Consider the following 16,712-nt stretch of genomic DNA (forward strand, 5'->3'; position numbering starts at 1 on the left):
CATCCTCCAAACTAGTACATGGATTTCTGGCCAGAGTAAAAAAGCCATGTACTTTGATCATGCATGGAAAAACTTGAGTTATTACATGATGGAGTTTATGTAGGTGGCGTCTTTATTTGTGTAATCTGCGCCTTTAAGCTGATTTACACGAATTCTTAGGCTGGGAATTGCTTGGGTAGGCCTGCCAAATTGCTGAGGCTAGACTTTAGCTTCTTAATAGCATCCTTTGTTGTGGTAGGGTTTATTAGTCCTGTGTGCAAGGGAAAAAAGTTTCAAATCCAGTCTTGGGCCAAGACTAACGTGAGATGGTCGGGCTTGTCAGAAAACAAATGCTGTTGAGTCTCGCCCAGTAAATTTAAAAGCGTGGCTTGCAGTTGCTGTGATAGTTGTATCACTGTTTGTATTGCTGCAGTCCATACCTGGTTAATGGTTGGCAGTTACCCAGACAGATTTATAAGCTCTTGCCAAGCAGTCATTATTTGAGCTCCCCAAGGCAAACGTTTGTTGCCATGTTGTCAACAAACGTGCCCTCGCTGTATCCCAATAAGATCACTACACTGTAAATTTCCAGTCACTGGCTCCATCGCCTACCCACTACCGGTGGGCATGGACCGTCAGTTGCACACTGAAACAACACAAAGTATGAGCCTCACATGCCAAGTCCTCACAACCTAATGGCCATGCCGCTTGAGATGGAGTGTAAGCATGCGCATGTAGCAACTCCAGCTTTGGCAATGTCACTGCTCGAAAACATTGGAGTTCTTTTGGGGTATAGGGTTGGCATAGGGATGAGGCAATTCGAATAATTCACTATTCGAATGTTCGACCTTCAATTTGATTGAATATCCGAATATTCACTCACACCGACCCGCAGATTGTTGATGAACAATCCATATACAAAATCAGTTGTAATAACGCACACAGTTGTACATTATAATCGGTATAATACTAGGAGTATCTAGGAGTATCTTCAGTCACGATTTAGCAAGATTGAAGAGATGAACAAGACTTCTTGCCCTGTTGAAAATGTCTTTTCCTTTTAAATTGTTTAATAAGCAAGTTACTTTCTAACGCTTTTCATTTAAATCTGCTTGAAACAAGCCTGCATGGTGCAATTTTTTTTTCATTTAAAACAAAAGAAAATTTTGCCTTTTTAATGAATTTTGCATTCAAATATTCAAATTTCAAAAAAAGGATTTAAATATTCGGCAATCAATCGAATATTTGGTACTTCGGATATTCGGCACAGCCCTAGGTTGGTAGGGGTCAGGACAGACAGGGTCAACTCGTTCGGGTGAGGACACATTTTGACTGCTTATTTCTTTGAGATCACATCGGTGAGTTTGATCCAAGGTCAGCCTGAAAGGCCATCATCTGCTTTGCATTTGATGCAAGATGAGCCATAACCGATAGCCTTTGAACTGGATAGGGCTGTGGTAAACGTTTGAAGGGACAGGATGGGTAGAGTATGAATTTGGGGGGATTGTGGATCTCTACAGTGTACATTTATTCACGACTGCTTTCTCTCTCTTTTTTTCATTGCAGATCTGTTTTTTTTCCAGATCATTGCCCAGGGCCTACCTGGACACACCTTTTTTATTAACCCAGGTGAGTGTTTTATTCAATAAACAAAAATTTGTATCACAGTTTTACTATTCGACCTTGTGCCCTTCCTGCAAGGACAGAGTGTGTCAGCGCTGGATTTAACAAACTAACCCCCTCAGAACCAATCAAAGCTCCAGGAAGGTTTTAAAACATTTCATCCTATGTGTGGCATTGAAGTTAACTATATACAGCCCATCTAGCCCCTTTCCCAACGTTGGGCTTTAAACCTAACCTTCCCCAACCACACAGAATTAAACAGTAGTAAAGTGTTTAATTCTGTGGGAATAGGTCTGGTAGGCCCAGACAGCTGGCTTTTGCATTGGGTTTGGCATATCTCAGAAAAACAAAGTCCAACAGCCTCTGTGCACAAAGTCCCATATGGATGTTTAACTTTGTGTGAATGGGGAAGGTTAGGGCCAGGAACCCTTCGGGGTTAGGGTTAATACTTGTAACATACAGCTAAAGAAAGTGCCATTTGGGCCCATAGTGGTGTTTTTTTTCTGGAGGTGCATCTTCAAGAAATCTGAAGGCAAAATAAGTACCGTGTAAATTCTTTGAATTTGAAATGTGTTGAGAGATAATGATGTTCATGCATTTTGGAGATCAACCCTTTGTTCATGTAAATAGAGCAAGACATGTCTTTGCATTACCAGATTCCATCATTCATGTAAGGTTATATGTTGTTATGAGGCTTAAATTCTTGACGGGCACAATACAATAATATTATTGTTGGAAGACAATTGAGTTTTTGAAAGGGGACACCATGTTTCATTTCGTACAGCATCGGGTGTACCAGAAATGTAGCATTTGTTGATATGTTGTATCCATAACTCAAGAAGTCAGATAGGGGCATTGCATGGTAGCCTTTATGGAGGACAGTTATTTTTGTTCCACAGGGAAGCCTCCGTTGTGTGTACCCCGTTGAACAAAAGCACTGGCCTGCCACATGGCAGCCATGCAAATCCCCAATTTCAGTAGTTGGCATTCTCCCATAGGGAGGTTAGTTAAGGAATAAAAAGTTTTCAGTCTTTTTTTTTAAAATGGAACATACATTTGTCCTGGTCCTCCATTTATGTTTCTACATGGCTTTAAAACAGACTTTGGCATTTCAACAAATCTCCAACTGATCCAGTTTACCACTGTACATTTTTGGAAAAAGTGGAATATCTGGAAAAACTAAGCCACCTGTTTGTCCTGTGTTCTTCGGTTCTCCCCGTGATTGGCTCACTTTCCGAGAAAAGTGAAAGTAAGCCACTGTGCGATTTTGATTTGAGAGTCCCAGTTTTGCTTTTCAGGACTGTTGTGAAAGTGGGAACCAGTTTTGTGTTTTTGGCTGCTGGTCCCTTGATATTTTGGGGTCGTTTAGCGACAATCAGGAAGTGCACTTCAGAAAATTACACCGACCTGTCTTTTCGGGGGGGGTAGTTTATCATATCCTGAAAACCAGGAATTGTTTTCACAATTTCAGTGCATTTGTTGTTTGTTAGAAGTGGTGCACTTCAAATTGTAAATCTCTGGAAGCAGTGACCCCTAAGAGTTACACTTAAAAAGCTGGAAGATTTGCTTCCTCACCAGTCACTTGTTTCCAGTGAGCTTGGGTGCACCTTCAAACCTTTAGTGGTAGGGCTACTACCAGGCATGGTTTGCCTGTCAGATTGCCCCTCACTGCCTTTTGTTTGGTAGGCCAAGGCAACTCTTCGTGCTCGCTTCGTTTTAACCCTTTCAAATCCATGCACCGAGTTTTTCCTTGTACATTTGACACCTGTGAAAATCGGAAGGGTTTTGCCCACAGTTAAATGTAACTTTGATTTGAAAGTGGGATGGAGTATTGGATTTTAAACAAGGCAATTTGAATGACCAGTGTAGGCCTATTCCTGAGTATTGCTTTGCAAAGCTGTTTATTTCTTAGTGAATCTCTAGTTCTTTGGGTTAATTTTGACTGACCTCATCTTGTTTATATTGCATTTATCTTAAGCACCGAAACACCCTAAGGTAGCTTTTCATAAGTTTTTTTTTTTCTTGGCTATTCCCTGCCTGTTGTCCAAAGCACAAAAACGATTCTGGAGACATGACTCAGAAGATGTGACTCACGTTGCTAGGAGCCCTGTTTACGGCATCTGCCTTAACGACCTCTTTGACCTTGGGGTAGACTTAACCATGAAGGCAGCCAGCTGAATGCAGGCAGCCAGTAGTTCAGTGTCATTAACCCTCGGCTTTTTTTGTCACATCCTCCAAATCACTACAGCCTTTGCCTTAACTGTATGTGCTGTACTTAATGGCAATCCACTCCGACACAGAGATGGGCCATCGGCGCACTCCTCGGAAAATTCATAAGCCGCACAGGCTTTGTCCACAATGGCAGCGTCAAGCCACTGATAATGCAAAAAACATGAAGCGAGTCCACCTTCCCTGGCAAACGGCACACGCAGCTTCTTGGTAGAATTTTTTACAGCACGGTTGGTTTCAAGAACAAAAGTCAGTACAGTTCATGCTCACCACCCCCCCTACATTCTTTACAACCGGCCCAAGGAATTTGCATTCCATTCAGAGATGGAAATTTAGAAGTGTGACTGATTTTTACGGTGTTTTTCCTACAGAGCATGAAGCATCATGCACGCTTTGTGGAATCCACCCACTCCGATTATCTGGTGTTAAAGGAGGTTCTAACAGAATAGCAGTTAACACATCGCTGAGCATTATCAGTTAAAAACAGATTTGTGCTTGCGAGTGGCCGAGGATTCAGTTGTATTATATCACCACTCACCACGTTGGGTCAGAGGTCAAGTGGTGTTCAGCAGTGGTCAGTTTCTAAGAAAATGTGCTAATGTGCATCCCTCAGTCTGTATGCAGTTTTTTTTAAACAGAGTTCACGCGTGGTGGCTGAAATGTTCTTTTGCACAGCTGGGGTCAAAGGTCACCTTAAACCACTCCTATTTGCGCCTTTGTGAAACACGTTCCTGCCCCAGTTCCGTCGCTCCTGCAGCAGCTGCCTTCCCAGTGCTGAGAGAAATGACTCGTTCCCGTCGCTGTTCAAACTGACCTGGCTTTGGTGAATTTCATGCCTGCTTTTGCCCCAGTGATCTTTCTTTCTCGGGGCATTCCCATTAATGAAGAGGCATTTGCTGCTTCCCCAGATCTGTCATTTGTTCAGTTCACGTTGACACAGGTCACAAGACCTCATATGCATGTCTCATTTGTCATTTTGAGAGAAGAGATTAGTGATTGTGGATTTGTGGCTGTCTCTTCTTCCCGGGTCTTGTTTGTGAGCAGGTTTTTTTTATTTTCCTCGTGATAAAAGTAGCTCTTGTAGGTTTCAAGAAAAAAATAAAAAGGGATTTTCCCAGTAGTAATGTTTTGGCGGCCGCAAATGTACATTTAAACAGCCTGTGTAGAAATAGGACAGGAAGAAAGCCCTGGAACCTTGTATATGTTTTATTAATTTATTTCCTTAGGCGTTGCTCTGATAGTTGACATTTTGTGAATGACCGGCCCCCTTTGATTCCAGTCTAAACCAGATCATTGGACTTGGAGGAGCAAAGGTCGCCTGTGTATTGGTGTAGGGCTCACCTGATGTCAGATAGCAGATTTGCAGAGATATCCTCCATGCATTCATTGTATTGTGCCGGTTAAAAAAACTGCCTAGGCACTCAAAGCTTGTTTTGCCAAATTCAAATACCTTGGTGGGCATTGCTTCCCGAGTGTGCTTGGCCCGTACTGTGTCGCTGTTGAGGTGGCCAAAGTTCATCAGGTCTTTAAGGAATTCTGGTTGGATTTTGAGGGGGCATTGAATTCTTTTTTCCTTTATTTTAGCCATTGCTAAATAAAGTAGGACGTGTATTTGAAATGCTGGATTCCTTGTGAAGAGACAGATTTAGTTACTTAATTCAGTTTCAGTTCCTGCTGAAGTCGAGCGTCTTTGACTCTGTATTCCTGGTCGTGGTGTATATTTAGTCATGTTTGATTTCTGAGAGGGGTACACGCAAACACCGGTAATCATAAGGCCACAAAGATAAACTGAGCTTTAGCCTCAACCTCCTCAGCAGTTTTTCTAGAAGGTTGACTCAATCCGTCAACTTCCAACACCCTTTTGCTGCTGGTTGGGGTATGCATGTGCAGGTATGTACTCAACCCGCCAGATTCCAACAGTCCACTTGCTGTCTCAGTACACAGCCCAATAAACTCAAACAGGCTGTAAACTGTTGGGTTTTGGCTGAGTGGGGATACTTGGTCATATACAATACTATGTATAAGGAATGGGGACGCTGTGTACTCATCCCTTCAAGATCCAACAACTGCAGGGCTATACAAAATTGTATTTGTTTTTTTTTGGGGGGGGGGGCTGAGATTTCTTTGTTTTATCTGTGACTTCTCTTAAAAAAGCAGAGTCACCAAATACACTGGGACAATTCTACTCCTTAACCCTAACTGCCCAAAACCTGCCATACTCCAACAGCAGGTTTTGGCAGGTTTTGGCAGGTTTGGTACCGTACCGTAGGAACCTGCTGTTGAATTTTGTGAGACTTGGGATGAAAGGCCCAGGGAGATGGTGTTGGATTCTGTGTGAGTTGGGACACACTGGGTTCATTGTGTGCAGTGTCTGACTTGCTGTACCAATTGTTGGACTATGCTTGATTTTGTCAGGTTTGGTACTGTTCAATGCAAGTCATCCTATACTGCATAGACCCATCCATACCATATCACTCAAACTCCAACGGGCTCATTCTGTTGGATTTTATCAGGTTTGGTACAGTGACCTGCATGTACAAGTACATAGACAAGTACATGAACCTGTTGGATTTTGTGAGGTTCAGTATGCTTTCTAGTGCAAGAGCCTAGGGGGTTAGGGTTAAGTACAGGTACATGACCAAATGACCACCATTTGTTTACAGGCACACACATACCAGCAGCATTATTCATCAAACACCCAGCAGCAAGTACTGGGTATTACCAACCATCCCCGCTCAGTCAAAACCCAACACTGTTGCTGCATCTATACGGGACTCATCCCGTCATAACCCAACACTTTACGTAGTAAGTTTCATATGCACACAGAACTCCGCCCATCAAATTTCAACAAAGTCTGGTGTTGTAAATTGATGGGATGGGATTGTTGGGGGTAAGGAATCTTTTGGAGAACACTGAAAGGAAAGAGCCAAAGTAAAAGACTTTTTACTTACACATTGCAGTGGATTACTTGGCAGTAATATAAACCCTAACTCCCAAGGGTGTATATGAAATCATATTGAAACCAAAGGATTTGGGACTATTAGGGCCATGAGCACCGATTGTGTATATTTTTGCCAATATAGCAGATTACTTGTGCCAGGTTTGAAAATCTCCCCTGCTCAATAAGAGCCCTGTTACGTCATATTCCTCAGCAACACTTTTTAGCCTTTCGGCAGAAATATATTCTGTTATACCTCCCACGTGTTAGCGTGTGTAAAGTGGAGGCATTGTGTAGTTACATGTAGATTTGCACACCAAGGCTGTTTTGCTTTTGTAGCATGTAGTAATTAAATCAGAGTGTGGGAGAAGTAAGATGATTACTCATCATTTGGAAGGATGTACATAACCACTTCATGAGTTTTCCATTGCTAATAACGACTTTCCATCTATAATACATTTCCATACATTTTCTTATTTACATAAGAATGCAAGCATTTTTTTAGGTCACGTTACTTTGCACTGCAGTTTTAAATTAAGAGACGGAGTAAAAATAAATTTAAATAAAGACCTATCAAGCTTTGAAGTGGCCCAGTTTCCATTTGAGCCCTCCTCCAAAGTGCAGACTGACATTTAAACAGGGCACAATTTCCAGACAACGAAATGTATGTGAAAAAAGAAAGGGGAGAAAATATCATCGTGCATAATGTCACTGGAGGCCCAGCGGTGAGTCGTGCCCATTGAAAAGCAGCGCAAACGTGGGCCAGGAGCAAGACGGCGTGTAGCATATGCCGTGCATAATGTACCATGGATAATGCCTGCCCCTCATTATGTAGACGCTGGTTGCAAGCCAAGCTATGCACACACACACATACACACTCGCTCTGGCACGCTCACATGCAAGCAGAGACGAGTGGATTCTATAATCTATTCGAACCGCACCTTTGTCGTGTGGCCAGTGTGTGTGTGTGTGATGTAGCTCTGCTGCTGTTCACAGCCTACATGTACATGTCTGCTACTGGTGTTGAGTTGCTTTGATTTATGTAGTCTCATTGGAAAGGGGGACCTTGCTTCAAGAGTGGATTTACCAAGTTCTAAGAAAAACATCAGTTCAACCTAATCCACACCAGTGAGTTTTTGGCTTTAAGTGGAAGTGATACATTTCAGGTTGAATCATTTTGCAGTGCTTCCAAGGAATACATTTTAATTTTCCTAAATTAATTTGTGTTTCTCTTTTCTCATTTGCAAGACTCTGATGTTCATTTAGTCTGTTTCTCTCCCTTTTTCTTACAGATTTGATAAATTTAGCAAGCTATCACAATGTCGGAGTTAGAACAACTAAGGCAAGAGGTTGACATCCTCAAAAACCAAATACGAGTAAGTATCTGCTTTTTTTATTTTTAAGAACATTTTTCCCGGTTTTTGAGGCTGAAATTCTATTTGAAATGATTTAGTCCAGGAAGAACTAACTAAATTCTTTCAAAACCAATTGCTAAGCAAGTACTGTTGACCATGCCCTTAATAATTTTCAAACTTTTTAAAAGAATATTTTCTAATGCCAATGATCCATGCAAGAGGCAAGGCTTTGTTTGCGGTTTCCATTTTGGCCTTTGATTTTTCTTTTCAGGTATTGTTTTTGGTGCTTCTAGCATATCATCTAAAAAGAAAATTATGCCACCAGCAACTTTGAACTTAAAGTTATGTTGATGTCAGCACATTTTGAAGACTCAAAATAAACAGTTGATCTTAAGAAGAAAGAAACAAGTTTCTCGACATGAATCAAAATTCTCGTGGTCCGGTGGAGACTTTACGTAAATGCCAAATTTGTTTTAAAAGAAATCAGATGGCTACTTGAGCTTATGTGCCCTTTGAGAGCCAGAGCCTGCACCCAGGCACATTGAATCCGCTTTGACTTCAGAAGTATGCCAGAAATGGCCATTATCAGAGCGGCTAGGATGGAGCAAGCAGGCACAACGGGATCCATTACATGTACATCTCCACTGTACAAACTGCTCCCACCGTAACCGGTTTGGCTTCTGTCTTAGCGGCGAAACCCTGTTTGTACACTGTGTCTTCCGGTATTCCCCCCAAATTCCCGTATACGCGGTCCGTGGAATGTTTTGTCTTTTCAGGCCGTACCCCTCATTATTAATGATTTAAGGATGGTGGAAGGGGGGACAAACAAGCAAGGAAGACTCGCTGAGCAAAGTAAGATTTCACTCTTGATCTGTGCCCTCAAATGGTTTTCTCTGCAGGACCCCAGGTTGTTCCGATGAGTATTTCAGTGACTTTGGAAGTTTTGATTGTAATAGTGTATTAGTATTGCTTGGACCCGCAGGCCATCCACTAATGGATCCATCAAGGTTTTTTTTCTAATTTCTTCTCAGTAATAGAGGGTCAAGGTTCCAGGAAATCATGTTGTTCCATTGGTCCCTTGCATTAGTTTCTGCACTTCGCTGGCAAATAATAACATAAAAATGGAGGCCTGTCAAAATTGCTGGCACAACGCTCAGTTTCAAATTGACCTGTGCTGTCCCACGTTCTTCCAAAATCCAAAGACTCCATTTTCCTTGGGAGCAGGAAAGTGGGACCTGTCCCGAATATGTTCAAGTCTGAAGATTGTACTGTTGGTGCACTGAGCAGTGGTGGTCATTGGAGTATTGAGTAAGGATCCTTTTGGGGAAAAAAAATCAAGTCAGGGGTCATCTTGTCCCATCACACAGAGAACGATTCACATCCAACGAATCTTGAGTTAGCAAAACTTACAGGTTCAATATTTGGCAATGCCATGAAAAACCATACGATTTCCACAGGCTTTGCAGAGAGCTGTGCATATTTCAGAAGGTGTCTTATACTTCAGTACGGAAATACACCATGGAGTTTGTTAATCTGAGCATGATGTAGACTTGGACTAACAGCATGAGTAATGCGATCCGAACAAGGCTCAGTGTCATGAGCATTGCCGGCCTCGAGAACTGGTACCAGCATTATTGTGTGTTCAGTATGCCTATGAATAATGCGTGGCTGCAGATGGCGGTACATGTGCATGTATGTGTCCAGTAGTACTGCTTGCGTCCCCTACAGAATTATGTGAGGAGAGCATGCCCCTTGTCGAGGTCTTCAGATGCACATCGCCGTCTGGTGTGGCTGCTGGTGTCACAGGATTTGTGCCTGGGTCTTGTTGCCAGCTTTCTCGCTTGTCACGTTGCCTTCTTTGTTTCCTGAGTAACAGCGGATGAGTCACCCGCTCAGATTGCCACAGCTTCCCTCCCCCCGCTAAGGACAGTCGCTCTCCACCGCCCAGACACATTTACTGAAGCCAGTATGTGATATGATGAGGCCATACAGGCGAGATGTCATCATCAGTTCAGAGATATCCCACCCTCCCTGAGACCGTTTGAAGTGAATGGACTAAAATTTTCATCGAGGATGCTTATATGTAGCCCTCAACTGGTGTGATCAAGAAATTCTTCATTGATAAGAACCTGTCCCACTCTCCAGAAGCAGTAAGGTGCCAAATGGGCCTTGAAATTTGGGAGTGGAAATTTTTTTGAATGTGCATTACAGTTTTTTTTTCCTTCCAAGCCTGTTACCTTTCCAGGACACACAAAGCAGTAGGGTGTCCTTTAAAAAAAAAATCACCAACAGTGAAATTAGCTCCGTATCGATAACAGTCAGCATCTGGCGTACATTTTTGTAGCTCTTTCCAGCTTGACAAAGAATGGGGTTGGTTTGAGTTGGTACATTGGGAAGTGGCCCTGGAAAATTCTTCGCCAAGACAGTGTGGTCCACCAGATATCTGGGAAGGCTCAGCATAACCATCTCTCTCTAGCAGAGTTCTACGGTTCCCCACCTCAGTCTTTTCCACCTCATACATGTCATAGCAGTATCACCACGACGTAGAGCTTGATAACATGTTGCAGGGATTTTTTTCCCCTTGTATTTTCAGATGCATAGGCATCACTCCCACCCCCCCAGCACACAATAGATGGAGGGAGTGCATGCGGAATATTACTGACCATGTTACCAGGCAACGCAGTGTGTAGAGCCGTGTATTGGCATATGCTATCGCTCCCCTCCCCCCTTTATTGATTCATAGGGACGATATGGACGCTGGCAGTGATGTCTCCATCCATCCACCCTTGCCAGCCAAACAATTCCATAGGGGCTAGGTACATGTTAATGAGTCTCCCTGTACAAAAAAAACCCTCAGCGGGTTCCCCAGTATTCATTTGTGGAAAAAGGAAACGAAAATCTGCAAACTGTACATTTGTCCATTATCTTCAGGCTGGTTGTGATGCTCAGAGCTGTGGAGGCGGTATGCCCAGGTGCTTTGGGAAGTAACCCAGACCGTCCACATAACAACGCCACCCCTTCCTCGTATTATTCAGATGTGAAACTGAAACACAGAACAACATTTATAATACGGCCAACCAAAAATAATGTTGTGTTTCCCATCGAGAAAAAAATCAGGATGAATGAGTAAAATCTGCTGTTGTTTTTCTTTCACTCTCTCGGTCTTTTACTATGTGACTCTAAAAAATTTTTGGCCAAAAATCAGGGTCGGATGAGAGTTGGTATGGGTACTCTGTACATGTTTGTGTGCACTCATTTTTAAAAGTTCACAGTTGACAAGGTGAAATTTAATATTGTACGTGTTAGCGGTTCAAGGATGGCTGAATTCAGAAAGCAGTTGGTTGTGGGTACCCATGCTCATAGAGAAAAATCAGCCTCCCCCCCTCCCTCCAGGCCAATCAGCTATTAAAAAAAATTAACAAGACCCAGGTCGCACATGATTTCTCAGGTCGAGTCAGGTATGTGTAATTGGAAAGAGGAGTTTGTTTTGCATGGTCCCATTTTCAAGGGGAGGACATAATTGATCAACAGGATCCCTGTTAGCAAACTCTGCTAGGTGGCCTTAGTCTGTAGTTGTTGGGGGGGGGCTGGTGGGGAGATTCAAGTTTCGTTTCTCGGAAGGCCTGAAACAAACAGGGAGGAGGTTGTGACAGTGTCAAAGAAATGTAGTAATTCCTCAGAGCATTTTGGTACAAATTTGTTTTTAGGCCACGGGTAGTGATTTTTGGCATTGCCTGACTGTTGCGATCCCGCGTTAATTTCTGAAAAATTATTAAAAAATTTCCCTCTATATATTATCCGCAATAAGAATACCAGTTGGCTGAAACCCTACTCTTGGGCTTTTGCATTGTTTATTGTTTGAGACCCCAATAAGTATTACTTCCCGTTATTACTTTACACAAGACCCTGAGAATGCTGCCGCAATGCACAGAGTGAAACATCAGGTTTGTGGCATTGCGTTGTGTGTAAAAGGATGAAGGAAATGTCCTTGCTGGAAAAAAAAGCCAGGGAGTTAGATTGCATGGAACAAGGAAATAACAAGTAACGGTTGAACAATATATAGAAACATGATACATGTTAACTTTACAGATCCTCGTTAGGTTTATTGTCTTTCTAATTTTTTTTTATTGTGAATGATCAAAACAATAACTTGGCATTCCAGTCCCACATGCCCTGTGTCTGTGAAAAGGTTTCCTTTGTTTTTTCCCCTTCATACAAGTCGGCATCTTGACATTTGTGACAAATATCACTTCCAGTAATTAATTTTGTTGTTCATAATTCAGTGCCAAACGTGAACATTGACACAGGAGAAAAAAAAACAGGCAGCAGTCATTGGGATCTGTAGGGAGAGGTTTCACCATTGTTATCGCCGTGGTTGCGCTGTCTCTAAGCAACGGAATAAACTGCACGTGTACAGATCTCAAGGCAAACGATGCAAGCAGTATTCCCTGCACAGGCCGGTTAATTTATGCCCGGGGGTTTGTTCTTTGTCAGTGACAACATTGGCCACAACTCACTCCCGGTCAACTGGTGTCTGACATTGCATTTTTATCAGTAACCTCCCCAAATCATCAGCAGGAGGAACCCCATGGCAAATACCCTGTGCTTCAACTTTTCTTGGAATATTGAATCCCCATATGAGGTAGTACGACTCACAGGCTGGCCTCTCTACCTCCAATCCCCGCAGAATCTTTCAAAGCCTTCCTCAGCAGATTTTAAATAGCTCGGAAAGTCGGGGCTCCTTTTGCCCGAATTGCAGATTTGACAACAGACGACTTCAGGGCTATATACTTCCGAATTTCTTGCCCAAAGAGTGTACATGTACTTCTGTCATCTATAAAATACCAGAACCATGCCACTGCCAATATTTTGTGTGACGAATGAAAATGTATCAGTCTTTGTGGGGAAAAACGATATCGGTTTTTACATATTATTTTGAAAGGCAGCTCTGTTTACTCTGAAGAAAAAAAATCTGTAAAATTTATTTCGGGGATATTTTAGGGAGTTCCACATGACGTGCATTGCTTATGCTGGTACTCTCTTACGTGTGCGTATTGAATGGAATACCAATGACCATTTTATTGCGTGAATACAAAGATCTTACTGCCGTGTTACAATCGAGGGTTACATGAACGTAAGGGTGCATGCGCACATCTGGGTTTACATGCACTTTCAAGAGCCTGCAGGTGTATTTGAAAGGCCGAATGTACCTGCATGATTGTGTTGGTTCTTAGTTTAATAGTGGCATTGGCAGGAGCATAGGGGTAACATTTAAATGTCCAGGTACTGGGCAGTTGGCGGATAATTTGTCCCAGCACACTTTCGTATCTTGGAATCTTAAACTCGAATCTGATCGTTGCTTTTCAGTGTCAAGTTTGTCATAAGTAACAATTTTCTTGAATCACAGTTTCAAGCTTTGTTCCCTTTTTACTGTCGTTCTGCTTTGTGTTGTCAAAAAAAGACGGTGCTTTGAGATGGGAGCATTGCACAGCAGTGTACAAGACGCACTGAGATTAGCCAAACATTCATCGCCCAGCCAGACTATAATTTGATAGGACACATTCTGAAACTGCATGCATTGTAACAGTGTTCATGTACATTTACACATAGGCGTGAATTCTAGTGTCATATTTTGTGTACTAAATAAATTAACCTTTCTACATCAGTACTCAAAGTAACTATGTAAGTTTATGCAGGGCAATTTCAAAAGTCAGTGCAAATTGATTGTGTATTGACTGACTGAATTTTTCCGTATCTTTGGACTTACAGAGGAAATATAAGGAAATGTTGATGGTTTCTTGGCCAAAAAATGATACAAGGAAAAAATTCAAATACAGAGTTTTTGCATGTATTCCAAATTGCATCGTGAATATATCAAATCTGAAATTTGCTTCCCGCGGAAAATTCATTAAAAGCAAAGGGTACTGGCTTGTATTTACAGAGGTATTTTTTTAAATTTCCATTTCCTCAGAAACAAAGGACTTATGCCTTGGGTTGGAAGGAATATTGGATAAACAGTGCCACACAGGGTTTTTGTTCAAACCGAAAGGTGTATTTAAACATGAAGACAGTGGCACAAGCAACACACACTACTCGGCCGTGGTGTGTGGTTGGTTTGTTATTTCTCTCTCGCTTTGAGTGATTAACATAACCCAACCTGCATTATGCGCTGATTCACATCACATACAGCCTGGGCCTACAGGGGATGTTGGTATTGTACGGGCCACACAAGACACCCAACGTTACCCGGATCGTGCATGCATGTGCATGTGGCAGGGCCCAGCACTCAGCCGTGTGTCTGCACGGTTTGCCATTCTTCTGAAAAAGCTCTTGGAATTGGATGGGATGTGTGCAGGGCGGGTGAGCGGGTCTCCTAATTACATGTGCCGGCCCGAAAAGAAGTGGCGTGTTATTTTCATCTTGTTTATTTTGGGCTTGGCCTCTTGTGTCGGCCGGCCGTGTGGCTTTAAATTGTTGAAAAGCTGATAACTGCTTGAGTGTTTGGGCATCATTCTTGCATGGAAGAGGCTGTAAATATGTTTGCCCTAGCGTGGTTCTGCTCAAGGTACAAAGGAGTCGTCGTAGGCTGCGTTTGTCAAATGGTACAGGCACCGTGTCATGCTTTTGGGTCTGGTCATGTCCTATGAAGGTGACGGCATTCTGAACATCTCCGATCATCGTGCGGTGGATAAAAATGACAGGCAGAATAACGCCTTGCTGAGGATGTATGGAAATGTCACTTGCTGAATCTCGGTCATGTCGAATCTCACAAACATGTTCTGTGGGGGGAAAACGACGGCACTTTCTCCAGGGGGACCGAATTCCAAGACAAACATACATGTAATGACGGCTGTGGAAGTTCTATTGTCCTTGTGTTGCCCTCAGTTTCCATGAGACGTTGGACTGCAGTGATTGGCTGTCCAATATCTTGTTGCCACACATTGTGAACCAGGTACAAACACTGATGCAGTGACATTAACTGACGCTTCGTCTTGGGTCTGAAGAAATTCAGGGTAACGGTACTTGTTTTTAACCGAAGGATTTTACTCGTTGCTGTAAATGTCAAAGTGAAACACTTTTTTTTCTGTTTGTTGGACTTTAAGTTACATGTTATTTCACCGTATTATGAGGGAATCGTTAAAATACTCATGTAAGTTAGGATTAGGAACGGATTTTAAAAGAAGTTTTGTTGTAGAGGATGCAGAGTGATTCGTGAGCAGCTGCTTGTAAGGTGGCATGGATATATTGTAAGGCCAAACAAAAATTGTTTCCAGTCGCTGTGTTTCCGGTTACCCAATCTAGAAAATCATGCAGAACCTGTATCTTTTATTCGACAAATCAATAAAATATAAAAACTTATGGTGCTTTGCCCTGAGCCTAACTTTGTGTACATCGTCCTGTACATTGTATTAATTTGTGGTGCATGTACATGTACAGTATTAATCTGACACTGACTCAGTACGTGTAACAAATATACCAGCCCCCCCACCCCAAGACCATCATCCGACCCTAGTTTTTTTGGGCTATAAAAATTTAGAGTAGTAAAAAATAAGTTTAACCAACCACCCAAATTTATTTTTCAGTGTAACAGGAAACACAGTTAATTTTTTGTTTGGCCTAAAATGTTTTGTTATAACACTTCAAAAATGTTTGTTTTGTGGAAAAAACTTGTGTGGAATTCAGTGGAAATATAAAGATTTGACTCAATATTGTTTAAGCTAAGCCTCAAGGTTTAATGTAGAACACTTTCATGTCTCGCTGGATCTGGCATTGTAAGAGTTGAAAGTCAACATTGTCAAAGAAATCCTACAGTTTTATGTGAAAAGAGATTGCCAAGAAATTACCAAGAAGGGCCAATATTTGAAGACTGGGGCGTGGGGGTCTCTCGGAAGCATGGGTTTTAGCCAAATTTCAGCCCTCTCCGTTTCTTTTTCCTCGCAGGATGCCAGAAAAGCAGTCAACGATAGCAGCCTTGGTACCATCACGTCCAATATGGACTCGATAGGACGGATCCAAATGAGGACTAGACGAACACTTCGAGGCCACTTAGCCAAAATCTATGCCATGCACTGGGGGTCAGACTCGAGGTAAAAGTAGCAGCCGCACATTTTTTTTTTACGCGTGTCAGACGTTTGCACGCATGACAGTCGGTGGCACTTTGCAGACTACGCGAGAGCTACGGAGGTCATTGTGCCATATTCAAACCGGAGGTCGGAAGCTTTGACTCTTATGCACAGATGCTGTAAAGTTGGAGAAGCCTCTTGTTATACGATGCCTGCACGGGGGGACGATGCCTTCCAGCCACGAAATACACTGTGTTTGAATTTATTGCAGTTGTCTGCAGCAGATGTTCGACGTAGTCGATCATTATGTTCATTTCATGGGAGCTTTATCCTTTAGTTGTGCCAAAGACGCGACAAAGCAGCTTTTTCAATACAACCTTTTGCCGTGGATGGATAAATCATTTGAATGCAGATCTTATTTTTAATTGAGTGGATCGAGATACTGATTGCAAGGATGGATTTGCGCTTGGAAGATGTTCATTAATTTTCGATTTTTTTTGCCTGACGTGTATTAGAACACTGTAT

The 16,712-nt window shown here is 42.4% G+C and overlaps 1 protein-coding gene across 3 annotated transcripts in view; it reads left to right on the plus strand.

Moving 5' to 3' along the window:
• The window catches only part of LOC110976474 (guanine nucleotide-binding protein subunit beta-1), a 31,403-nt gene that overhangs the window by 5,345 nt on the left and 9,346 nt on the right, over positions 1–16,712 (plus strand). For 2 of the 3 annotated variants that reach the window (XM_087147128.1, XM_022229749.2), the window contains exons 2-4: positions 1,546–1,608; positions 8,062–8,145; positions 16,066–16,211. In XM_087147128.1, coding sequence (XP_087003254.1) covers positions 8,089–8,145; positions 16,066–16,211 — 203 coding nt within the window. In that variant the 5' untranslated portion in view covers positions 1,546–1,608; positions 8,062–8,088. Of the gene's footprint in view, positions 1–1,545; positions 1,609–7,745; positions 7,898–8,061; positions 8,146–16,065; positions 16,212–16,712 lie in introns of those variants that run through there. The other variant, XM_087147129.1, reaches the window with a different exon arrangement.

The sequence above is a fragment of the Acanthaster planci genome, linkage group LG16, assembly GCF_054643075.1.
Source record: "Acanthaster planci isolate LZ-2023a linkage group LG16, COTS_SCS, whole genome shotgun sequence".
NCBI lineage: Eukaryota > Metazoa > Echinodermata > Asteroidea > Valvatida > Acanthasteridae > Acanthaster > Acanthaster planci.